At 43.9% G+C, this 26987-nt stretch overlaps 1 protein-coding gene across 4 annotated transcripts; it reads right to left on the bottom strand.

The window, feature by feature from the left end:
* Window positions 1-1098: 1098 nt before the first annotated feature.
* On the bottom strand, window positions 1099-26971 carry LOC306972133 (activated CDC42 kinase 1-like). 4 transcript variants are annotated; one of them, XM_079568622.1, is made up of 19 exons: window positions 26870-26971; window positions 24442-24604; window positions 13663-13840; window positions 12996-13066; window positions 12105-12362; window positions 11841-11993; window positions 11222-11385; window positions 10735-10854; window positions 10523-10649; window positions 10291-10437; window positions 10005-10099; window positions 9733-9927; window positions 9316-9404; window positions 9028-9072; window positions 7476-7897; window positions 6269-7408; window positions 3432-3527; window positions 2823-2953; window positions 1099-2329 (listed from the first exon to the last, which is right to left on the bottom strand). In XM_079568622.1, exons 2-19 carry the CDS (start codon window positions 24457-24459, stop codon window positions 2323-2325), a joined length of 3456 nt encoding a protein of 1151 aa, XP_079424748.1. In that variant the 5' UTR covers window positions 24460-24604; window positions 26870-26971; the 3' UTR covers window positions 1099-2322. The 4 variants fall into 4 exon arrangements, with proteins under 4 accessions (XP_079424748.1, XP_079424746.1, XP_079424745.1 ...); XM_079568620.1 differs by lacking the exons at window positions 24442-24604; window positions 26870-26971 and adding an exon at window positions 19513-19670 and having other exon boundaries at window positions 9028-9069; XM_079568619.1 differs by lacking the exons at window positions 24442-24604; window positions 26870-26971 and adding an exon at window positions 19513-19670.
* Window positions 26972-26987: the final 16 nt, after the last annotated feature.

A 26987-nucleotide genomic window follows, 5' to 3' on the forward strand; every position in this document is an offset into this window, starting at 1 on the left:
GGACAGGACGTCATTTGTCAAAATTGCTATGACCTGTGGAGTCCCCCAGGGGTCAATCTTGGGACCCCTCTTATGCAACTTATACATGCTTCTATTGGGTCAGCTAATAAACAGCAACAATGTGTCTTACCACAACTACGCAGATGACACTCAGATCTATGTGTCACTGACGGCAGGTGTACATGAGCCTGTAAATACACTTTGTCACTGCATCGAACAGAGCAGTTTGTGGATGTAAAACAACTTTCTTCAACTAAACTCAGGCATTCAGAGGAATAGTGTCAAAACGAGACTTAGAGAGACTTATCCATGCATTTGTCTCCAGCAGGTTAGGTGGCTGCTCACTGGCCTCTCTAAACGAGCTGTCAGACAGCTGCAGAACATCCAGAATGCTGCTGCTCGTGTCCTGACATTAATCAATTAATTAATTAATTGATTAATTTTTATGCTGATGTTTTATTGATTTGATCCATCTATTTTATGCAACTGTGGATGCCCTTTGAATTGCCTTGTGTATGATTTGTGCACAACAAATAAACTTGCCTTGCCTAATAAGTAAAGATTGGGGATGTGAACGCGACCACCGCACACTCCCACGGTCTTTGGGGAAGACACTTAACTCGTTGTGTCTTGGTATGAACGTGGTGTGGTGATCAAAGGTTCAAATGACTCTGGTAGCAGCCTCATTTCCTTTGCTTTACTCAGGGCAGGTGTGGCCACAGAAGTTCACCACCAAGTGTTGTAATTTAATTACTATTGCAACAAGAGAGCAGAGTGAAAATGCTTGTAAAGCAATTTGATCATCTTGAAATGCACTACAAGGTGTAATAATACATGTACATGTTTGTATTCATTAATGTGCATTGCCCACATTAACAAAGTCAAATATTAATACCAAAGTGAACATGTTAATTCAAACAGGTCAGTATGTTGACACTTACCTTTCACTACAGTGAAAGGTGTAGAGGTGTCAGGGACAGTTCAATCGTAGCCTAATCTATTAAATGAATTATACAATATGTTTGTAAATGATGCAAAAACAAAATGGAGGTAGAAAATAATAAAATATTTTAATAAAAAATACATTTGTATTCGGCAGCATGGTCTTTTTTTCTTCTTTTTTTTCACAATTCTATCAACACTAGAAACAGAAACTGCTCAGTAGACAAAACACATATGAACCAACACAGAAATAGAGAAAGAAAATTACATGAAAACACATTTGTTGAACAAGAACATATACAAAACAGGAACCTTTCAATACAAAAATGAGGATTGACTCTTGGGTTCAGTTCAGTTCCTTTATGGGTCCTACAGCAGCATGGTATCAGACAGACAAACACGTACAGTAGATGTAGTAGAGCCCCACTTTAATGATCATGGAGACCGTTTCTGTCACTAAAACACAAAAGTCATACGGAGAAGGGTACAGTGTCGTTATTGCACATGGGACAAGCTTTTACAGAAGGTTGTCATTATAAAACAAAACATTGTACATCCTCGTATCCTCGCATACATCTACAGTATAACCCAACACAGTTTTACGCCTCTTAAGTCAAGGCAGTGTTTTCAAAGTTCTTGGCAGAGAAGAAAAGTTTTAGTTCCAGGCTGACACCGACCTAATGCCAGGGGAAAAAGTGGGAAGAATGAAGTAGTTTGTTATTTAATTGGATTTCAACATAATACTGCATTTGTGGTGTTAAACTCAGACTTTGCCAATTTAAAAGTAGCATTAGCCAAGACTGTTCTGTGTTTTGGTCTGTGAAGTTTTGTCCGACATAATCAAACCTGCCTTCTTGCCATTTCTACAACTGCTGCTCATATACAGTATTGCCATTTTACCGCTTTAATGGATGATAAGCGATGTGAGGCATGGGCCAAAGCGCACTGCGTTGCTGATGTGAACTGCAGACACATGCAGAAAACATAAAGATGGCAAGCAATGAAGCTGAGGCATGTAAAGTTGCGGTGCTAAGTGCTTACTAAAGTAATTGAGTAATATGGTGGCAGTAAAATGCCCCACTCTGTGACGACTTCTTACTGAAAGTAAGAAGTATTAGTACCCATTACTCTTTCGATATCACCAAGACCACCTAGACTGTGTGTCAAGGATGTACTCAGTATATACAGACAAGCATTGTGTCCAAGTGCAAAAATATTATTCAACCCCCAAAGCATCAGGTCGCTGACATTTCACTCCATATAAAAACATGTTTGTAATTCTGTGCAAATAGAAATCCGCTCATCCTTCCATAAAAGACAGGGCCGTCTTTTGATGAAGTTTATATCAAAGTCTATTCAAGCAGGCCACACAAGCTCCTGTCACCGCCTGCAAATGAGAACAAGTTGGTTATTGTTGCTTCATTGTAGCATCATTTATGGTGCATTTACAGCTCATTATCAACCTTATAATATCTGTTTAAAAACCATGTCGCTGTTTGAGGGACAGATGTTGCACTTCAGCCTAGGCTATTATTAACACTGTTTCACTGATTACCCAATGACAATCAAAGTATGATGTATCCTCCCCCATCAAATAAATAAGTCTAGAGAAAACACTGCTTTTCCACATCACTCCAATATAAATCAGGAGTTAGAAAATCGTCTTCCTGCAGTTTAGCATATTTGACTGTAGATACCATTGATTTTAGTCCTTTTTTAAGCTTCTTCTCTTTTAATTGTGCAGCAGATTTCAGTATTGTAATCTCTGTATATTAAACATATATATTACTAACTTTGTCATTTGATATTGCATATTGTATATATGATATTGTATAGACATTATGTGATTCTAAGAGTTAAACTCCATGGTCCTCTAATACCTATGTCTTGCTGCTGATCCATAGTTATCCAACATCTGGGTACTGGCCACTTCCAAATTCCAGTCACACATCTCCAAGAACTTCAGACACTCTGTCCTGCTCCTGAGGCCCAGGCAGAACAACTGCTCCACCTGCAACAATGAAAAAGCACCAGATAATAAATAAAGGAAGTTGGGCACAGATTGGTTATGGAAAACTGATCAAAGTGTTGCCAGTTTTAATATACACCGTGAAGCTGTCTCAGGCAGAGTATTATCCAAACATATATTGCCCCTTTTAAGCACAGCATGATGAGGGCACAAGAAACTCCAAGTCTATGGGATTCACTAGTTAATGGTCATTGCTGCTGCAATGGCCTCATTTCTGTTCAAGATCAGCATTAGGTTGACAACAACAGTAACAAACACCATCTGCCTGTTGAGTTTTATTGTTTCAAATAGATATTACAGATATCTATTTGTTAAAGCCGTGGTCTAAAGGGATCTCCAAGGACACAGCAGCTCATTTCGGCTCAGTTACATTGTTCAGTTTTACTACACAATGGTCCACATGAGACTTTCACGTCTTTACCATCACAACAAAGCTTTCACCATCAGTTAACTGTCTCACCTTCAGGTAATGCACAGCCTTCTGGACGTTCCAGCTGTGGTGCTGCAGCGCCGCCTGGCACTCCTCTATGGTCACTCCATGTACTGCCTCCTGCACCTAATTAAGGTGGAGGCACAAGATAATTTTGAACCACTGACATTCCTATAGACATAAATCATGAGTAAAGCTGAATTATTTAAAACAATCAATCATTTGGTTTCTATCAGTAGTTAGACGCCTTCAGCTAGTACGTTTTCAAAGTGAATGTTATCAATACCACTCCCAATTGGTCCATCAGTTGATCATATCCACTGCAAAGGCCACAGACCCCATCAATACACAGGCTTGTAGTGATTTTGAACTCAAGTTCAATATGGGTCAAAGAGGGAAATGAACTGCCAACTGCCTAAACAGTACAATAGGCTGTTATTTTTCACCTCTCAGCTGATCCTTTGTCGCTAGATAATATTTTAATGGAATATTTTCAGGCTTTTAGAAATGTTGTCTAGAATTCTTGAGAGGAGCAGAAACACACCATTAACTTGCCTTTTCAAATAAATAGAAATCTGGGTGGAACTGCCATATGGCATAATATTCACTTTCTCAGAAGAATGACAATTGAATCACACAATGCAAAAGCTGCATTTGCATTATTTTATGGAAATGAAGATGATTTCTTTTCTTTTATTATTATTTTTTACAATAATGTAATTATGGTATTCCGGGGGAGGCGGGGGACATGGAGTCAGAGTGGACTCTGTTCTCCTCCTCCATTGTCGATGCGGCTGCTCGTAGTTGTGGCCGTAAGGTCTCTGGTGCCTGTCGCGGCGGCAATCCCCGAACCCGGTGGTGGCGCCCGGAAGTAAGGGATGCCGTCAAGCTGAAGAAGGAGTCCTACCTGGCCTTATTGGCTTGTGGGACTCCTGGGGCAGCTGAGAGGTACCGGCAGGCCAAGCGTGCTGCGGCTCGGGCGGTCGCGGAGGCTAAAACTCGGGTCTGGGAGGAGTTCGGGGAGGCCATGGAGGAAGACTATCGGTCGGCCTCGAAGAGATTCTGGCAAACCATCCGGCGCCTCAGGAGGGGGAAGCAGTGCTTCACCAGCACTGTTTACAGTGCGGGTGGGGGGCTGCTGACCTCGACTGGGGATGTCGTCGGGCGGTGGAAGGAGTACTTCGAGGACCTCCTCAATCCCGTCGTCACGTCTTCCAATGAGGAAGCAGAGGCTGAGGACTCGGAGGTGGGCTCGCCCATCACCGGGGCTGAAGTCACCAAGGTGGTGAGAAAGCTCCTTGGTGGCAAGGCTCCGGGGGTGGATGAGATTCGCCCTGAGTACCTTAAGTCTCTGGATGTTGTAGGACTGTCTTGGCTGACACGTCTCTGCAACATCGCGTGGCGGTCGGGGACAGTGCCCCTGGATTGGCAGACCGGGGTGGTGGTCCCTCTCTTTAAGAAGGGGGATCGGAGGGTGTGTTCCAATTACAGAGGAATCACCCTCCTTAGCCTCCCCGGTAAGGTCTACTCCGGGGTGCTGGAGAGGAGGATCCGGCCGATAGTTGAACCTCGGATCCAGGAGGAACAATGCGGTTTTCGTCCTGGTCGTGGCACACTGGACCAACTCTATACCCTTCATCGGGTACTCGAGGGTTCGTGGGAGTTCGCCCAACCAGTCCACATGTGTTTTGTGGATCTGGAGAAAGCGTTCGACCGCGTCCCTCGTGGTGCCCTGTGGGGGGTGCTCCGGGAGTATGGGGTCCGGGGCCCTCTGCTAAGGGCTGTCCGTTCCCTGTATGACCGCAGCAGGAGCTTGGTTCGCATTGCCGGCAGTAAGTCAGACCTGTTCCCGGTGCGTGTTGGTCTCCGCCAGGGCTGCCCTTTGTCACCGGTTCTGTTCATTACTTTTATGGACAGAATTTCTAGGCGCAGCCAGGGGCCGGAGGGTGTCCGGTTTGGGAGCCTCAGAGTCTCATCTCTGCTGTTTGCGGACGATGTTGTTCTGATGGCTTCAACGAACCAGGACCTTCGGCACGCACTGGGGCGGTTTGCAGCCGAGTGTGTAGCGGCCGGGATGAGGATCAGCACCTCCAAATCCGAGGCCATGGTTCTCCACCGGAAAAAGGTGGCTTCCCCTCTTCAGGTCGGTGGGGAGTCCTTGCCTCAAGTGGAGGAGTTCAAGTATCTCGGGGTCTTGTTCACGAGTGGGGGACGGATGGAGCGTGAGATCGATAGACGGATCGGTGCGGCGTCAGCAGTGATGCGGTCGCTGTATCGGTCTGTCGTGGTGAAGAGGGAGCTGAGTCGGAGGGCAAAGCTCTCGATTTACCGATCGATCTACGTTCCCACCCTCACCTATGGTCATGAGATTTGGGTCATGACCGAAAGGACAAGATCGCGAATACAAGCGGCCGAAATGAGTTTCCTTCGCAGGGTGGCTGGGCGCACCCTCCGAGATCGGGTGAGGAGCTCAGTTACCCGGGAGGAACTCGGAGTAGAGTCGCTGCTCCTTCACGTCGAAAGGAGCCAGCTGAGGTGGCTCGGGCATCTGTTTCGGATGCCTCCTGGTCGCCTCCCGCGGGAGGTGTTCCAGGCATGTCCTAGTGGGACAAGGCCTCGTGGAAGGCCCAGGACACGGTGGTGGGACTATGTCTCCGAGCTGGCCTGGTGTCGCCTCGGGGTCCCCCCAGAACAGCTGGAGGAGGTGTGTGTGGATCGGGAAGTTTGGGCATCTCTGCTGAGACTGCTGCCCCCGCGACCCGGCCCCGGATAAAGCGGAAGAAAATGGATGGATGGATGGATAATTATGGTACATATATAATGAATAAACTATATCATTTTACAAAAGTAAAAATCTGTGATTTTACCATTCTGATGAGGTCTGCTGAGGGCCCTCCATCTGTCTCAGGGCAGGAAAGAGGTGCTGCGAGCCCATCTGTGCAGACCCGGGGCAGACTCACTGAAGTCTTCATGCCAACGCGTGGGCCGCCCAGACCACTGTTGTTGTTGGTGGAGAAATTAGCTTTCAGGTCTCTGGTCTGCACAGCCGTCTGTCCCAGGGAATGTCCTGGGAGGGTCTGGCTGTTGATCACCATGGGTTTGACTGTAGCCATGATAGTTTGCCGCCCTAGACGCTCCTCCACAGGAGTGGAAGGAAAGCTCTCAGCCTCCCGGAAGAAGCGGTCATAGCGGTCTAAGTAAGGTGGTCTCTCTGGCAGAAGGTAATAATGAGTGTTACTGACTTTGCGCCCATCCCGGACAATGGGCAAAATACAGGGGCCTTTACTGGCAGGCTCCTTTCCCGGGGCCTGGATAACTTTGGCTGCAGCGTATTTGGGATCAGAGGCAAAGCTGTGTGTGGTGGGCATGGCCTTCACTGGAGATGTTGAGAGGTAGGTCCCGTAGGTGTGAGAGGAGAGATAGACGCTGTGGGACTGTGTTGGACTAATGGAGTACACACGAGGCTGAGGAGAGCCCACTACCAGGCTCAGAGGGCTGGGGGTACGGGATTCAGAGAGGGGGTCCCTGGGGGGAATCTGTGGAGGTTGATTGTGGTCTGGGTCTAACAGCTCCTCCAAGGGGTCAGCAGGAGAGGGTGACAGAGACAGGTCCTGAGACCAGCGAGGGGAAGAGTAGTCGCCTTTTTTTATGGGCCGGGGTGGTATAGGCACACGTGGAGGAATGAGAGGCTTGTCCTCAGTGGAGGCAAGGGTCAGAGGGGTTTGAAGACCAGAGCTGAGTGAAGGAGAAGTAGAGTTAACTGCAGTGGCTACAGGCACATGTAGCCTCCTCATGCACTCCTGCTGTAGCTCCTGGAAGATCTCTGCGGACTGGGAGAACGCACTGGAGCAACTCTGGCTCTGCTTAGTGGGAAGAAACAGATTGTCCTGTAGGCCTGCTTTGTTTGAACTTTGTGGAGTGCTAGACTCCTCCATGGGTTCTCCAGAGGTCAAAGGTTCGTCGCTGTGCTCCTCTCTGGGCTGCTCAGTGCTGTTGATGGAGCTCACCTTAAAAAACATTGCAATATTACAACTACTAATTTTGAATGATCTCTAATATAAGAGCCATACTTACTTCCATATCGTCTTCGTCCTGGGCAACATCATCATAAGTAGGGGGAGGAGGCAGTGGCCGGGCATCCCAGTCCACCACAGGTGTTGGGTGCAGGGGGCGAGGCAATGTTCTGGAGGGGCTCTGTGGAGGGGTACGGTCCAGGATATTGTCTGCTTCCAAAGCCAGCTTAGCTAAAGTGGGGATCTGCAGCTCTACCACAGGAGAGGGCGAGGGTGCTGTGGGGATATACTCCTCTCCAAAGTCAATGAGGGACACTTCAGAGAGGTTCTGGCTCGAAAGGCGACTTCCCTGTTTGGAAGCTGACACCCAGGCTGCAGGTTTGAGTTTCAACCCTTTGACGGAAGCAGTCTTATGGAGGGACAGTCTCTTGAGTCCTGTTGAAGACACATCTTCCTCCTCATTTACTGGATCATAACAGGGCTCTGAGGGAACCAAGACAAACAATATATATACACAATACATACACTTTCTTTTATTTATTTTTATATAAAACCAATACATAGGTGTCCCTAAGTATTTGAAAACGTCAAGGACCTTTAGAGATGAGGTACCTGATTATTATACATTTCTTTAGCCACCAAGGACTAGATTGTAAAGGCAGTAACTTAACGGGAGAAAAATAAGTCACAGCACATGTTCACCTGCATCATAATCTAGTACCATACTTTTCCGAACTATAAGTCACACTTTTTTCATAGTGTGGCTGGGGGTGCAACTTATACTCAGATGCGATTTATATATCAAAATATATAATTTCACATATTTGTTATTTTCACACAGACAGCCGCTAGAGGGCACTCTAGGCTTGTGTACCAGTATCTGCGACTCCTTTACCACTGAAGATTTAAACAAGCGGCAGAAAAAAAAGTGTGGAGTGTCCGAGAAACTTGTGAGGTACTGGCAAAAACCGTAGGTTAACCTTACTGCAATGAAGAAAACAAAAAAAGATATTTGCGGGCTAAAAGCTCGATGGCCACAGCGAGAGGAACGAGTTTGCAAATAGGTGCTTGAACAACGTGCTGCCAGGAGAGGCTTGTAAACGGTGCAGTTACGTCTCCATGCCCAGGTAATTGCCAAGGCTGGTGCGATTTATATATGTGTTTTTCTTCTTTATTTTGCATGTGATAGCTGGTGCGACTTATACTCCAGAGCGACTTATAGTCCGGAAAATACGGTGCATATTTGTCAATCCCTAACAGAGAACAAAGAGTAAATCAGTGCAGTGTCTGTCTATGGAAGTTTTCCAACTTTGCTCAGACATCTCAAAGTTGTAAGTGTCGTGAAAAATCAGGAACCCCAGCTTTAATGTGCCACATGCCATTTGAAACGCCACAGGTTGAGTGTGAAGCCTCACCGCAACAACACTGCAAACCGTTAAGAGTGACATACAGAGAGCGATAGATGAGAGAGATAAGAAGAGGGGAGCTTGGCACTACACTGCAATCGGTAGCACACTCACAGACAGGAGATATACCTTTGAGGAGTGGAGCTAAGAGGGAACAGAGAGGGCAGGAGCAATGGGTGAGCAGCTGCTGAGAGAGACCAGACTTACTCTTGATCAAGACTGCTGGTTGTGGCGGGCGGGGAGGGGGCTCTTCTGGAGAAAATAAAAATAATACCAGTGCCGCACAGAGAAGAAGAAACAAAGAAGAAAGCAGCATTGAAGATTAGGAGATAAAAGCACAAAGAAAAATGTCAGGCGGAAACTTTTAAGAGAAGCGAAAACAAAGTTTGTTCAGAAATTATTCTTCCTGCGGCTCATGATGTTATGGGTATTTTCTGCTCTTTCTGTATTATTTATGTTACGTTATAAACACTTGGGCTGTTGGGTCACACTCACTTTTGGATCGTCCAGGAAGCTGTGTGGGCCGAGTGCTTAGATCTGAAGTCAGGACGTCGGGAGGGTCCATGGGGTTACCCAGGTACAAGCTGAGAACACAGAGCAAGTACAGGTTAGAGTGGTTGTAAGGAACTTATGTCTAAAAGTATGAATGTCTCTACTGGTGTGGTACTGCCATCTACTGGCGCTATGGCTTCATCACTATGAATGCTACAATAACCAGACATTCTGTTACTTCAGTAGATTTTGCTGCCGAATTTTACTCTCACTAAAATATATTTAGAAAGAATTATGAATTTACTTTGCCTTTCAAGGAAAAAAAGTGCACTTGCATCAACTTGAGGTGTCAATACTGTTCCCCACTAAGATGGTCACTTCTGAACATCATATTGCTGAGCACATATTCAAAGATCTTACTCGTCTATCCTGTCGGGGTGGCCCCAGCAGCGGTGAGGGTTGCTGTCCCCGTGGCCTGTGTGGATGAAGCTGTTTTTCAGAGGTCTGCTGATGTCGTGAGCCGATAAACCTGCTACAGATGTCACAACGTTTCTTGGGAACTGGCCAACTTTTAACGTGCGTTTGTTTTGTCCACGCCACCAGTAGTTCTCAGCCCTAAAACACAGAGATGGTGAGGCGGGATATACACAGGCTCATGAACAGCAGTTCTTTCTGTCAAACATTGTTCCCACCTTCCCTCAATGATTGTGATGACATCATTGATCTGGATTAGGAGTTTATCAGGCTCATCAAAGTCCTGTAGAGCGCACATGTCTGTGGGCATGGTCTGAAAGAAAAAACTGTGTCTTTATTGAGCTTCTACAATACTATGGCCAAGGCTGTATCTAGCAGAAAAATATTATGTCACAATATAAACCACATAGTAAAAAAATACTCTATACTGTGTCCACTAGATGGAGCCTAATTTCCAATACTCCAAACAATCTAATGAGTAAACCAATACTGTTCTGAACATACCTCAAGAAGAAACTCTCTGAGGGCAACAAAAGTCGGTCTGTCATCTGGTTTCTGAGCCCAACATTGCAGCATCACATTATAAATATCTTGTGGACAGTCCTCTGGCTTTGGAAGGCGATCTCCTTCTTTGTCAATTTTATGAAGAATCTAAATTTTACAAAAGATAAGATGAAACAAAATAAAAAAAAATCTTTTAAAGATCTTAATGCAAAACATGTTTTCTTGTGTGTACCTGACTTCCATTGAGTCCAAGCCATGGCTCCTGGCCATGAGTGAACATCTCCCACAGAGTAACTCCAAACATCCAGGTGTCTGTGGCGTGAGAGAAGGTTCTGGTCTTCAGGCTCTCTGGAGCACACCTGCAGTAAACAGGGTCCATTACATCTACAACACGTAAACAAAGCCTTGATATGATATGATCTTATCCTGTCCTTTTTCACCTACCATGCAAAAGGAACTTTGCGGTGCTCCTGCATGACATAGTGCTCATGGTTGTTGGGTAGCGCCCTCATGAGGCCAAAGTCACCAATCTTCACTCTGTGAGCTGAAGCCAAAAGGATGTTCCTAAAAAGAAATGTCATTATTATTATACGTACATAATATAAACATGAATTGTAAAGTAAAGGTATATACTTAAAAGCAAATCATTTTTAATACAAATTCTGAACTGAAAACCCATAAAGGGCAAACGTCTTATTCAATAAGTTGTCAAAGTAATTTACACGATTAGTAATAAAGTGAAGCTTTTGGGCGTTTTAGGAGTCACATATACACACACATAAAATGTCGCCACCCGATAAAGCCAGCCAAATAGTGACTAATTTTTTATGAGCAAACCCTTGCTTATAAAACCATGCTCATAAAACATTCAACACGTCAACAAGACTATTTAAAAAGATGTGTAAAAGACATCACTCTGCATGGCACGCACCTGGCTGCCAGGTCTCTGTGAATGAACCTCCTCTGCTCCAGGTAAGCCATCCCACAGGCCACCTGCACAGCGTACTGACACAAAGTGTGGATGAGCACGGGCCCCTGGGGACGCACACACCTCAGCCGCTCCAGAAGAGAGCCTAGAGGAGCCAGCTCCGTCACCTTCACACACACATAGGCACAGAGAGGGAGAGAAAAACACATTAAGCACTAAAAGGTCATACTTTTATTCAGCTTCCACATCCACCCTTCCTTCCTGCATCCACCCAGCTATTCTTTTATTTGGAAAACAGCTGGAAAGAGAGTTAACATTAAGCAAGAGTTATACCAGTCTGCCATTTCTGTATAACTACCCATTACTGGTGGTTGTAATGCTGGCTTTGGCCACCTGCCTCACCTGTGCCCTCCCTGACTTTCATCTCATTCGCAACTACTGACCTCATAGGGCCAAGCCTTGCTCTCTGGCCCCACCCAAAAGCATTTGTTATTGACTGTTCATCCTAAGCAGTGGCTTTTGTCAACTTGGCCAAAATCCATGACTCTAGATTTCTGTCTAACATCGATAACACTTCAGTATTATGTCAGGCATTTCCATAAAGGCATCATGTACTTCTCACCATCTTCATTGGGTGTGTAAGCACAACACCATAGAGGCGAATGAGGTTTTGGTGGTCCAGAGAGTGCATAGCGTTGACTTCACAGATGAAATCCTCCAAAGCTTCAGGCTGGCTCAGCACATCCGTTTTTAGACACTTCACAGCAACGTTGAGCTGGACAAAAAGGGAAAGGTTGTGATAAAAAAAAAAAACCTCACAGGAGAATTGTTAAAAAAGATTGTCATGCTGTATACAACATTTTTATAAATACGACTGAATCCTTACCACCTTCCCCGCCGGTGTCAGCCACTCCCCTCTTTTGACGACCCCAAAGGAGCCATCCCCGAGTTTCTCCAAAAGAGTAAGGTCTTTCTCTGGGATGAGACACGTGAGAGCCTGCTGTCCCTCCAGAGCAGCTCCGGTCTGAGCTGCCAGGACGCCCTCGGCCAGGCCCAAGGGGGGAGTCGGAGAGAGCTTTCGGAAGGAGGACGCCGGCTGGCCCTGCTGCGGGAAATCTCCTTCAGGACGCTTACCACTGAACACCTAGGCAACAATAAAGTGCAATTACAAAAAGACAATGTTTAAGTTGTGGTTGCTTTTGTCTTCCTTCATCAAACATTTTAATATCCGTAAATTTACAGCACATTTAACGGCTTATACAATCAGGCAAAGAGCGTCCTGTGCCAAACATATTTAACTGGGTATGAACAGTGGCGAGACGTGTGTGGTTTCACATTTACACTGACCCAGACATGACATAAGCCTTTTAAAACACTGCAGCCCTGTGGTCAGTCAGTCTGTGCGAGAGTGAGAGCCGGTCCCTGTGGTCTGTCCCAGAGGTAAGTGGGCCTCAAATAGGTGTCTCTGCCTCAAGTATTTCTGATGACAGTGCAGCCTCCAGTGCTTGGCTGAAGAGGCAGATTACTGAAGGGGGACATGCCCGAGGCGGAAGCAGACAGGTGTAATTACAGACCTCCACACACTTAGTACAAAAACAAATTGAAAGGATACATTTGTTTGGTTGTAAAGTGCTTAGAAAAAGCGTATTTGTTTGTATTATTGGTTACTAGTAGAATTCCATGAAGTCTTTGTTTTTGCTTGATCTTTTCCTGACAGGACTGGAGTAACGATGTGGTAAACACACTGATCTTTAGTATTACTGTTGTCAGTCTGTACCTTGCTCATCCAGGACTTGCGCTTGCACAATGTTTTCCTTCTTTTTACAGCTTCCCACAGTCGCCTTTGCCCTTTAAAAAGGAAAACAAACAAAGTACCAGATTAAAAATAAAGTCTCATCAATGTTATCGCAGAGAACAGTAGAGACAGGGGAACAAAAAGGTAGCAGTTCACAGCAAAGCGGCAGCTGGAAATGTTCCCTCACTCTCTGGATCAAACTTAAAAGGCTTTAATTGTTTCAAATGTAGGTTTACTGTGATTATTTGCATTTTTGTGATTTTGAAATTGATCTTGAAGCAATGAAATAGACATGATAAGATACAAGCCTGGAAACAGGCTGGAGTGTTTCCACCCTCTTTGAGCAGTGCGTACAGACGAGACACTGAGGTGGCCAAGGACAAAACTGAAATTTGCACTGGTCGTAGCGGGGTCCAAACAACTTTTGGAGTAGTGGAAGAGCCTACACTGAGCCACGACCAAGCCATAATAGTCAGTAATAGATTTATGCCTTAACAAACCTTTTCCATTTGTAGGAAAGAAAACTATTAGATAAAGGGGCTAACTGAAAATGCATCTTTAATTACAATAAAAATACCCAAAGGAAAAAAGGTTTCCAACAAATAATAAGTAGAAAAAACAGAGATAGGCACAGGGCATGAGCTCTTACCAGGACGGCCCATGCCAATCTTCTCCAGATCTTCGTTCTTGACATAATCAAAGTGTGAGAGCCGTGTGACGTTGAGTTCGTCTCGAATGCGCAGAAAGTACTGCTGTAGCTGCACCTCCATCAACAGCTCCACCAGCCATTCTGTGCCCTCCTCACACTGCATGCCACTGCCCAGCTTCTACAAGAGATTACACAACAGTCAGGTTTTACACAAACCTTTATGATGCACATAGTATCAACTTCAGAGCTCTAATGTTAGTTTAGACAGGAACTAGACAGGATGCGGAAGTGATTAAGCTGGTGTCAACACCACCACCAGTGCGGGACAGTGAGCCCCAAAATGTAAACCAGCACAGACGTATACATGCATGTTCATGCATTGTAGAGATGCACAAAACATCATCTGCAAACACTTAAGCCTTCAAAATGTACCTCCTTTTTTTGGGATGCAACAATGGTCAGCCAGTTTTCTCCCTTGCTGCACATTACACTAAATCAGCCTGTTGCCTCATCGCTGAAGAGTGACAGGCGAACCTTAAGGGTGGAGGCTCAGGGAGCAGAGGTCACGTCACTGAGCAGTAATTAAAGGCAGCCTGAATGGACTACTTCCTGTGCAGCTCCAACAAGGTTACAAGGTCCAGAGAAAATGTCACAGGCTGCAGTAATCTGGCGTTTATTTCGACCTCTTAAATGGGCAGGGCAAAGGTTACTTCCAATTACTTGCTAAGTCTTGCCCTGCCAACTAGTGTGTCCATGTGCACTGTTGAACTCATTCATTGCTGTATGGAGATAATCATGATGATAATATCTAATCAAATGTCACTACATTTTTATTCTAAATCAGTGGTCAAGGCTAATCAATGAAACAAAAACATTTGTCTACTACAACAGGATGAAACTATAAAATTATTTGTGGTTGTGGTGGTGTTTGGTGTGCCCTGAAACCCAAATCGCAGTAGAGATTTAAATACCGTTGACTGTACTGTGCTTAAACTTCGACATGCTGGAAAATTCCTGGACAACTGAGAACCTACACAACAAACTGCTCTGAATCATTTGAGAAGCCAGAGGTTGGCCCTCGCAATGTTATTAAGCTCAGGGACAAACGTTAGATTTTTTTTTTCAATCCATCAATACAAAAGATGCTAACCACAACTACTACTGCAGTGAAGGCCATTGCACAGGAAAGTACAAAAAACAAAACAAAATGTTAGTGCAGGTTATACATTCACAACATGTTTTCCTTCGCATCAAAGTGTTTTTTTTCTCAGGATGGTGTCAAAAAACAAAACATTCCGGGGCCTCTTTCCATGTGAGTAATATTTGAGGGGTGAGGGTTACTTGTGCCCATTTTTGTACACTTTACAGACAACTTTAAGTTATCAGAAATGGGCTAAAAGCAGGAAAGAAAAGCAAGAAACATGTAAGACAAGAGTTTAAGTAATAGGGATGCAATGAAACAACTTTAAGCCCCTGGTGTGTAATGCCTCTGGCCTGAACTCATTCCTCATGCTGCTGTGAAATGCACACAGATCCCAGAGCGCAGCCATGTCCTCTATCTCCACATCCTGCAGCAATAACAACAAGCTCCCTGAGGACTGCTGCGGTCAGACTCCCACAAAGTGCACTTTTATCAGACAACGTTGTAACTGAGTCAACCGCAGGCTTTACCATGCGAGAATTAGTTAGTCGACAATAACAACAAAAACAACAATAAACATACCCGATAAACATGAAAATGAGCTAGAAAGGGGAATGTCTTCTTCAGCTTGTCAATACGCCTCATGCTTGATTCCTCAGTCAGGATCTGGGCGTTTACAAGGCAAGAAGAGGCCGCTAGTCTGGTCTCACTTCTCCCACAATGTGCACCTATTCTGTTTCCAGAGGCACACTTGTGTCCCACATCCAGACCTGAAGAGGGAAGACAAACTTCCTCCAGTCGGCACAAATCCACTACATTCCATGGCGGGGCAACCTTTGGGAAAGCTCCAACATGAACTGTATCTTCCTCCAAAAAACAGGGGACATTAAGCCAGCACTGAAGCGCAGTGGTGTTTAAAACCGAAACACAAAGAATAGATGTCCAGGCCAGCCATGTGTCGTCCTCACACAACTATGACACAAACTTGCAAAGCTTCACCAATAAGTCACTCCTCTTTCCTCTCTCCTTTCACCGCCTCCCTCCGGCTCGCTCTCAGTTTCACACATATAGCTACTGTCTGTTTAGCTTTCCATCCTTCCATCAAGCGTGGGGCTAAAAATAACTAAAATCTCTCACTGATTCAATGACTCTCCAATTGGGCAAGTGATTCGGAGTGTCTCTAGTTTCACATTTTATGCCACGACGGAGCGAGTGTCTGGCTGCCTTCTGAGAACAATTATGCACGCTTGCACAGTCAGCTGATGCATGTGCTCAGCACAAGGTCTTATATACTGCTGGGTCACCTGCTGGCTGCTGCCTCCCGCTGGCTTCCATTTAGCCGTCTGCTCTGCTGGGATCCTAAGCTTGTGTTCTGTGGACTCTCTCTTCGCCCTCTCTCTCTCTCCCTCTTGGCGCAGGGCAGAGCAGTGCGTGGTGCAGAGGACAGAGGCTGCATGGTATTCGGCCCAGAGGAGCATTTGATCAAGGGCCAAGGGGTCACATTCAGCTGTAGGAAAGAGAGCCGTTTCCTGTGATGCAACCCCCTTCAACTCACCCTCTCACAGGCACATTACATTCATTTCCCATTCCCTTAACATGTAGCCACTTACTTACCTTGACTGTTTCGTAAAAATTACTGGTACCAAAACTGGAACTGCGTGTTCAGGAGGTTTTCAGACTTTGTTAATATTTTTTAATGATTTTTGTATGCAGCCTTCTGACACTAAAATATATGCATTTATTGGTAACACTTTAATTACAGCCCGCGGATTCCCTGTGGGGTACAGGGAACAAGATTTAGTTATTACACATGTAAGTACAGGTAATTACAAATTAAAGCACAAGGTTTAGTATAGTGTTACTACAGGGGTGCAAAGTGTAACAACAGTGTACAACATGTAGTTTTGGCCGTCATATAGATGTGCCTAATGTGTAACTACACGTCAGTGTGGGCTGTAATTTAAGTGAGACGCTAAGTACGCCTTTGTTACGTGTACACTTACATGTTGTACACCTTTTTTTTACACTTTGTACACCTTTATTAAACCTTGCACTTTAATGTGTAATGACCTGTACTTAAATTGGTAATTACGTTCTTGTTACCTGTACCTGTACCTGCACATGGAACTTGTGAGCTGTAATCTAAAGTGTTACCCATTTGTTTTTGAATGGTAAAACTGAACGTTCATGAGAGTCGAGTTCTGTGGTAAATATAGCACCATTCATTCACAACAAAATACAGCCCCTGAGATTTTTGATGAGTTTTTGATGAATGCAAACATCGTACGTTTTCAGTATGAGGCTTCAACATTTAGGATCAATGGATGTGTAGTCAACACAACAAACTTTAAAAAGCTTTTACTGCGAGGCCTCTTTGCCAGAGCCCAGAATCAAAGGCTGATTCCTTCCTTCCTCTCCTTGTGCTCAAAGTCCCGGCCCCAGAACCCAAAGTGATGCATTTTCTTCTTTATTTGGTGTTGCCTTTATTTCCTGCCACTAATCCACCAAAAATGCCATCTCTCCCTCTCTCTCTCCCCACAGCAGACTTTAAACAAACACTGTTCCACTGACTCTCACAGCATCAGAAAACAGACTCTGCTCACTTCACTCCTATTTCAGAAGCAGTATATTTATCTAATGAGAACATGTCCGGTAAACCAGAGCCAGATTTTTGTGTTTGGAGGACAATCAGTGTATACCATTCAAATAGTATCATTTACAATCAAAGGGACAAACTGACTGCAAACTAAGAAAAACACATCATACTGGAGTGAACAGGAAAATAAAATATACAGGAAGTGCACACAATTTTAAAAAAATACAACATTTAGCAGGCGACTACTGCAGAGTATAGTGCTGCACGATTTTGGGTGGAGGAAAATTGTTGGAATGTTTCTGAAGTATTACATTTCAGAAGATGTTTTAGCAAGACTCTATTTACAATAAAACAAAAGTTCTACCTTAATAACTGGAACCTTTCTTTGCCAGTTGTAACCTTTAACACTTTCTTTTGGATTCAACAGACATTAGCTAATCAGTGGCAGAAACGCAGTGATTAACAGGTGGAGAGGAAGATGGAAAAGGTTTACATAAAAATATGTTTGAAGTTATGTTACCTTGGCATATTCTCCATGTGAGGGGTGGCAGGTCTAAGTTACATATGATTCTGTGTGAGCCATGAAGGGAATGAGAGGAATGTGTATCCACTATCAGCTGCTGCAGTGACTGAGGACTTTAGTCAGAGGTGAGTAATGGTCAGCCGACAGATCCGCTACACTACCACTAGATGGTGCCAAAATATATTGCATTCAGATTGGATTATTACAAATGATTTAAGGTGAACAAATAACAGTACTGCAAAATGACACATAGAAGCAGAGGTATGAAAAACTGTGGACTGCTAATACTGCTAATGTCTTTGCATAGGATGATAAACACCTGACAACTGAGGCACAAATGTTTTCAGAATAAAGAACCCTGTAGCACGTGAGGAGCATATGTGAGATACTGGCACGACTGTTTATTACAAACAGATTATGATCCTAGTTTGGAATATCTTTGTTATCACGCTTTCAAGTGCAATAAGCAAGATAATAAAAACATTAGCACTATCTCGTATTATTTTATGATGCGTATTGTGTGTGTTTATGTGGATGTGTATCATCCGCTGATCTCAGAGTCTGGATGCTCCTTTTTTTTCTCATTTCCCTTTATCTGGCTCACTTCATCTGTCTGGGATGACGTGTTGATGGAGAGTGTTTGGTGATGTGCTGTGTGGAGGTTAATGGGACCAATGTGACCCAGATAAATGTGTGTCCATATTGTTTTGACTGTTTGGCTTAACTGACATAATGCGTCAGAACCAAAACATCACCCCCACCGGCTTTTATTAATGTCCCCGTGCCCCAAAGAAAACAGTTATCATTGTGTAGTGGATATAGAAGGTTTTCTTTGTCCAGCAGTCTGAGACGATCCAGATGGTTATTGTGTTTTGGATGAGCATGAAAGTCTTTACTGCATGGGATGCATCTGAAAACCACAGTCTCTGGCACTGAGCTGCAGCTGTGAAACTGGGGCAGCTGTGCTGTTTAGCGGCTTAACTTGAGTCAAGGAGAAACTGGCCTAATGCACAGTACAGCATTAAGAACAAGTGCAGACTTGATAGAGCTGGGACAGAGAAAAATGTTCTCAATGTAAACTATACTTCATGGGGAATGAGTAAAGCAGGTAGTAAAATGTGAATGGAGTGTGAAGCTGAGCTTGTCAGCAGGCTCAGTCAGCAGTACTTCATCAGTGTGAGCGCATGACGCAGGGCTCAATACTTTGCCTCAGTGTGGGCGGAAAGTGCTGTCATTGAGTGGGCTGTAACAGATGACAATTTCATGCTCTTCCTTAACAAAAATCTATACTATCGAATGGGTGTTACTTTAGTAAACAGATTGTGCTAGTCTTAAACAAACAAAAAAATCTATTATAAGCTTGGATCTGGACCCTATTCCCTCCCGTGTTTATTTTCATTCAGTTTGAATTAGCTGACAAATTATACATTTAGTGAAAACTTTTGGCCTCACAAAATACTACTGTTATGTTTTCATTTGCAATATATCATTGACTTGATAAAATGTACAAGAGAATAGTCACTGAAAACAATATCGTATCACATGAAATTCCATTGAGATTGTTGATCAAAAATAACTCTCATTTTGTACCTCCTCATCATCGCTGGGTGAATGCTCAAGCTCCGTCTCTGATGTTTCCTGGAGTCTCTGGTACTCTGCAGTCTCTCCCATTGTGATCAGCAAATCCTTACAGTTCTCAATTTCTGGTCAACGATACCATAGATCCCGTCTTCTGCGTGTCACTGCATCTTGGGTCATTCGGGTCAATATCGTTCAGGGCAAATCGTAATGTTTAAAGAATAAAGAACCCTGTACATTGTCATATAAAGTGCACATGGTGACCTCCAGCAGGGACCAATGCTGTCTGGAGGAAAGTTGTGGCAAAGGCAAAAAAAAAGTCTATCTTCCTTGAACTGCTGACCTCTAGTTCTTGTATGACTTTAGTTCAGTGAAGGAGTAAAATTGCAAACTTGACTCTGCAGAAAGGAAATGATATCCTCCAACAATCTTCATTCGCTCAAGTGCACGTCCAGGCACTTACCTTGCCTCAGCTCGTAGTCATTTAGCTAATGTACATTCACATTCAGTTTTGTTTTTGAATGAGTTTCCTCAACACGGGCAGCAGGCTGTAGTGTCCATAATGGCAGGTCAGCTTCAGTGACGGGCGGCTGCTCTCACCACCGGCTCGAATGTTGCTCCTGATTGCGCGGCCGGTTCATTAATCCCTCGCGGTTATTATTGCTTTTCTCCCATTCAGCCTCTAACCCGCTTTGCTCTCCCCTACACTTGATTTATTTATTTTTTTTGCCCCCACAATTCAGCCCTCTCCGCCTCTTCTATTACCGTGGCAACATCCACCCCATCCCTCCGCCTCCCCGTCCCCTCCTGTCCTGTGGTCGCAACAATCCAGTGAGCGGTGGTCCTGTTAGAAGCAGCCAATCACAGCGCCGTGTGTGAGTGGAGGAGGGAGGGGGAGGAGAGAGAACAAGGTGCAGGATGATGAGAGAGACACAGAGAGACAGAGAGAGAGGGGGGCCTAATCAGCAGGGTTAATCTTCCTCCGAGAGGCCAAAAAACACAGCCATGTCATTTTGTGAGTGTATTAAAGGCCATCTGGAAACCTGAATGGGCTGGATGGAGGGAAGAAGATAAAAAACAGGTCCAGAGTGTGGCACCACCTCCTGGGCGCTGACGACACGCAGTGTGCATGAGCTACACCACTATATCTCAATGGGCAGTTCTGTCCATGGAAAAAACAAATTTCAGACAATAAACAAATAAATAAAGTCATATTTTACACTGCATTTCCCTCATCCAAACCATTAACTACAATCGATGAATCGCATGGCTATTAAAAGGTGTATGAAAATTAGGGCTGAACGACATTGAAGTAACTTGTGATGCTGATATGCAATACGGCTGTGCAATATCACAAAAACTATTTTATTGCAATATTTAAGTAAATACTAGTTGTTCAGCAAATTGTGTCAAAACAATCATGCTGTCAAGCCTCCTGAATCCTGCTCTCTGAGCAGCTGCTCCGCCCTCTCCTGGAAAACGACTGACTCGCTCAGTTCTGTCGTCAGAGCGGAACGGACGTGCTCGTCGTTTGTAATGTAATGTCTTCATTCAATGCAAAAAAAAAAAAAAAGAAGTGCCTGACTCGTCCCCTGAGTGTCTGAACAGATGTCATGTTTGCTCTGGAAGCAGTGAAGGAGCTCTTTCCATCTTCATCTTCATCATCTTCATCATCATCATCATCATCATCATCTTCATTATCATCTTCGTCATCATCTTCGTCATCATCTTCGTCATCATCATCTTCATCCTCTTCATCATCTTCATCCTCTTCATCATCTTCATCATCATCTGCAGTCAAAATAGTGTTTTTCTGTGACTGTCTCTTGATGTATGTTTGGTGAACCTTCGCAGGAATCAAAGTGGATTATCTTTTATAACCAACGCGAGTCCCATATTGTAAACACCTGATGATGGAGCGGCCAGAGCAGAGCGGTGAGTCAATCAAAACGCGTGTTAGCCATTGACGAAGCTGTGTTGCTGATGTCAACTCCTTATAACTGCATCGTGAAATAGCTTAACTTTTTGTTGTGATGTTTATATTTCTACTACGGTAAAGTTGCATGAGCGGAGAGAGGGGGCGGAGTTAACTGAATCCAAGCGTTTTGTCTTCCGGGGTGGAAGAATACCTCCAGAAAATACTTATTTATCACAAAAATTAGTGCTCCATAGTGGTAGTGGTACAATATATATCATATAAATGCCTATACTTTACTTCGGAATGGTTAAAATGGCATGATAGAGATCCTTTTAAAAAAGACTACAGGACCAAAACAAGAAACTTTAACTAAATGTTTGGCTATAATGCATTGTTTGTGTTTGGTTGAGTTTGCAAAGAATGTGACCGTCTCAGTTAGATGAACGCTTTAGTGATGTTGCGATACATTGTGGCTTCTTGCGAAACGGATATTGCATCGCCTAATATTGCAATGTATTTTTCGCGATATATTGTTCAGCCTTAGTTGAGAATTAATCAATTAGTTGTTTCCACCTTATTACAAGACCCCCCCAAAAAATAACTCCACTAGAGTTCAGAAAAATTGTATAGTAGTGGTTCTAACCACAATGACTGACTACTAGGACTGGGTAAAAATATCGGATGAGATCGCAATACCAAGTATCGATACTTTATCAAGTATCGCAATACTTTCAATACATGTTTGGAGGCATCTTTCATCATCCCTCCTTTGTTTTCCACTAACAGTAACACAGCAGTTTGTTATATCTTGTGTTAATGCACTTTTCAATCTTAACACTCCCATATATGACAGATGGCACTTGGTTTATAAACTTTGGACACGTGACTTTTTACACATTTTAAGGTTAACATAATTGCTTACTGTATCGCATAATGTATCGGATCGGCCTCTGAGTTTCGTGATACATATCGTATCGTGACGAAAGTGGATCGTCCCTGCCCTACTAACTAAACAGACAGTGTTACTTAGTCATCTGAAACACCCCCAGGCTGTGGTCAGTGACTCAACTGACATCAAGATGTGCTTCAGCTTTATGATAAAAGCTGCGTTATCATCAACAAAGAGCAAAGAGGGCGAGTGGAGTAATACCTCAGGTAAATAGCCAATCACACAGCCATCATAACATCACATCTGCTCTGAAATGTTCATATAATATTATAGTAATTTGTTAAACTGAACTCAAATTTGTATTTCCTCAGTATTCAGAGAAAATCCACCCACATCACCTGGGAGCTGGACCTGAGGTGAATGGGCACTGACCAAATCCACAGAGGAGGACACAGAGAGACAGAGGTGCACTCATTTACGTAAACCTGCTTTGTGTGGCTTTCTAGGAAGTGATGAAGGGACACGTGAATGTGTGAGCTATTAGCTTTCCCCTGTCGCTCCAGGCTTAACAGGTGGGATTTTAGAGGGCCACAACTAAAGCCCTCTGCAGCACCACTCTCTGCCCAATCTGCTGAAGCACTGACCTACTGAGCAGCCAAGGTCACAGGTGACAGGCCGGATCTAGAGATGAGATCACTCTTTACGAGCTCAATTCGGGTTTTTTTACCTGAATGAATCATCCTCTCTAGTCTTTTTCCTTTCAGAGTGCAGTAAAATATAAAAGTAAAAAATAGTTGTACTGTTGAAGTAATGAAAACTATGTGTGTGTTGTGTGCAGTGTTGCGTCACAATGGTGCAGTCTGGTCGGTCAATAAGTAAGCTACTCTTCCGGCCTTTTTTTTAACCCCTGGATATTACTTAACACTGGGTATGAATTACATTTTCTGTGTAACAGAGAGATAAACAGCACCAAACAGACTGTTATGATTATTTGATTTTTAATGTTTACTTTAGTGTAAGACAGTACTACAGTAGATACATTGCAGTAATAGGCTGTAGGTCTGCATGCTTGTGTGTGGCTATGAGCTGCCAGTGTCACAAGGTGATCTATTACAGGGTCACTTAATCAGGAAACCTGATGCATTAACAACATGGCCAACATAGACTAGTGCCGGAAGCCACTGACAGTGTGGCAATCCTTGGGGGCAGGGGCGGGGGTAATGCAATACCTGTGTCCCCCCATGCAGCCCATGGAGAGTGCACACTGCTGTCTTCTGCACTGCGCACAGTGAACGAGACAGAAGCATTTGTAACTAATGCAGATGACAGATGTACACCTCTGAATAAGCTCTGCTGCAACAGGACTGTACAGGAAGTTCAGGGTTAAAATAACACACTTGAGTATCTCTCTCACACACTCCCCAACCTCCTCCGGGGTCTCTTCTGTCAGTCTGGGCCCCTGAGGCCCTCCAAGCATTCAGAGACACTCTCCGCAAAAAGCACACTCACCACGGCGGCTGCTATTCTGGGAGCGTCTTCTCTCCAAACTCATCCTGTTCAACAGGCCACCCCACTTCCTCTTTCCACTTCAGTCAACCAATATCAAAAAGCCAATTGAAAGACTTGTGTCCGAGATGAATGAACTCCAGTAAGACTAAGACATAAGCATCTTCAAACAAATCTGCTTCCATTATAAAGCCATTCCACTCAGATGCTGATGGTCTCTAGTGCAGCACTGACAGCAGTATTTAGACAAAACGGCCATCTACAGTGCGGCGGGACAGCATCCTGTTTCATGAAAAGATTCTTCTATAGAAGCTACTGCTGAGACGGTTTCCCACTGTAAATACTGCACCTTGTGCTACAGCTATGCTCACAAACTACACTGGCCCAACACAGAGAGTCACAAACAGCCAGACTCCTTCATGACGTCATGTGTTGACTTTACATCGAGAGGTTAAACAGGGTTCACACATACACTGAGGTGGATAATCCGGCCCCTGAAGAAACAGTAGCTCTTCAGCGTGAGCTCATGTCTGCACCACTGACTAATGCAAACACATGCATCAACTAAAGCATCTATGTACCAATGCAGTCTCACAGCACTCTCACCAGGTGTTCTCTGTCACTATACCTGCAGGATGTGCTCCATGGAGTGCCCCAGATGAGCGTGGGACACCTCAGGTGGATGACAGAATGTCAGCCTGAAGCAAACAGGGCCCCCAGTCCATTGAGGTGAGATATGTGTCGATGACCAGTCCAAGAGGCTGAGGGCTCACACACTCACATGGTTTCATCTGCAGGGATTGACAGAGAAATGCCAACAGTCATATGCACAGAAATTACACACAAAAATGAAATAAATAGACTGGTGCCAGTGTGTTTCAGGGAACATTCAGTCCAGTAACTTTTGTTATGTCTATTTTAAGGTAAAGTAAAAGAGTAAAATTCCAAACTGGAAACACCTGCCCTCTGTAAATCAGTCTGCTCTCTACAATGTAAGGTTTAATCCACTTGTGCACAGCACCGGAAGTGTGTCCAAAAGTGGACATGAGCGGACTGGATTGGTCCAGGCAAGGTCTGGGGGCCGGAGGAATGCCTGAGGGGCCCAGTGTAGGCTCACTCAGACCGTATGAATGAATAAATGTGATTCACATGGATACACGAGGACACAGTCCGCCCACAGTGTTCAACAGCAAACAGGAGCCCAGTCTGAAGCAAGCACAAACACAGGCTATTCTCCCAAACAACCCACTGCTTTGTCTGTCACACACTCACACATCCAGCATTGCACAGTTAGCTCACTGTAAACAAACACACACTCATCATTTGCCAATTGATGTGTAAACATTTTGTAAATTTATCAGCGAGCAGTAGTGGACAGCCATCTCAGTAACCTCTGTTGACATGAAGAACAGCTCTGCTCAAAGCAAGAACAGAAACATACTTTGGTTGGTTTCAGAATACAGATGCAACATTACCAGCATGTTGTCCACTATCTGGCACTTGTATTGTAATGTTTGGAATAATACAGCAATTACACTCTAAGCAAAGCATTGATTTATTGCATCTTAAGCTGCGGCCGGAGTGAGATGCCTTTGCTCCATCTTAGTTTGGGAAACAATGCAGTGAATTCTTATGTTCTGCCCACAGACAAGAGGGAGGAGCTGAAACGAAAGAAGACAATGACTAGGTTGCCCAAGTTCAATGCACATGGACATGTTGTTTGGGAATAAAGAAAGACACACTGATCATGTTTCCTTCCTCACAGAATTACTTTTACAGTGATACTTCAGAAACTTTAACTCCATGTCAGTGCTGACATCATACATGACCTGAGAGAAAATATCAGAAACCACGCAGATCCATCTGCTATAATGCTATTCAGAAAAGCATAATTTGTGCAACTGGAAAGGGGCATATTCATGGGGCATATACTGCATCAGCCTGTGCATCCAAAGACAAAGAAAACAATTGAGGATATCCCCAATTTGGAAAACATGGTTTGATCATTTCTGAGTGAAATCAACACGCATTCGCCTTTTCTATCCAATAATTAAGCATAGATAAAAAAGAAGATCGAAATGTTTTCCGGGACAAAGTTATCTTGCATGTGACTATCTCACAACCAAAGCCAGTATACACTAATGAAGCAGTAGTTCAGGTACCCTCAGGCCACATATCTGAAACCACGTACAGTATGTCATAAGTTGAGAATGTTTGGGACTGTGATATAGGATCCTTACAAAAGAGGTAATGCCAAACTACAGCAGGCTAATCATTTTACACTTACATCCTTTCCCAGTCTTCATCCTTTCCCCATCTTATCTGAAAGAGTCATGTGCTGTTTACATTAAACTAAGGAATTCAATGGCTTTGCTATAAGCTACTTCTTTTATGATGGAAAAAGTAAAATACTACACTGTCATGGACATAAAGGACCGACAGTACTCAGTGTTAATCAGTGTTTCTAAATCGGTCTTAATTCATTTGAATATCTTATGTCACTTTATCAACAACTTGCACTATGACTGTTAGCCTGCACTGCTAATACTAATATATATATATTTTTATAATAGTAGGTTTATTTTTTATTGTTTATACTTTTTGGTAGTCTTTGTATATTACATATCTCTATTTACTATTTCATTGATTGCAAACCCTGAGTGTTTCTAAGAGCTGAATGTAACAAGTGAATTTCTCCATTGTGAGATCAATAAAGGCTTGTCTTATCTTATCTTGTGAAAGCATTATCATGATTTGCCTTATCAGTTCTTCAGCACCTTCTAATTGAAATCAACTTTCAGCCACTGAATATTGTCAGTAGAAGATGACAGAGCTGCATTCAGTGACATGGCTTAGTGTAAGTAAGTATTGATCTAGGCAGTCGCAGCCTTTTCCCGCCATGTAGAGCCCGCATATACCTGTTAACTTTGCACAATGTGAGTTGAACAACTAATTACCCCGCGATGTTTACTTTCAACACAAACTTTTTTAATGCAACCTCTGAATGCTCCATCTAAAAGCTCTAACACACAACTTTTGAAACATGTGTCCTGTACCTGTCAATCTCCTGTCAGGCGCTGCTGTCACCTCCTCCTCTTCCGGTGTGCACCTCTCCGACAAATTCTCTATACGTTTTAAAGGTTTGCCATTTTTAATAAGTGTACGCAAGACGCA

The sequence above is a fragment of the Gobius niger genome (assembly GCF_951799975.1).
Source record: "Gobius niger genome assembly, chromosome: 13".
Classification (NCBI taxonomy): domain Eukaryota; kingdom Metazoa; phylum Chordata; class Actinopteri; order Gobiiformes; family Gobiidae; genus Gobius; species Gobius niger.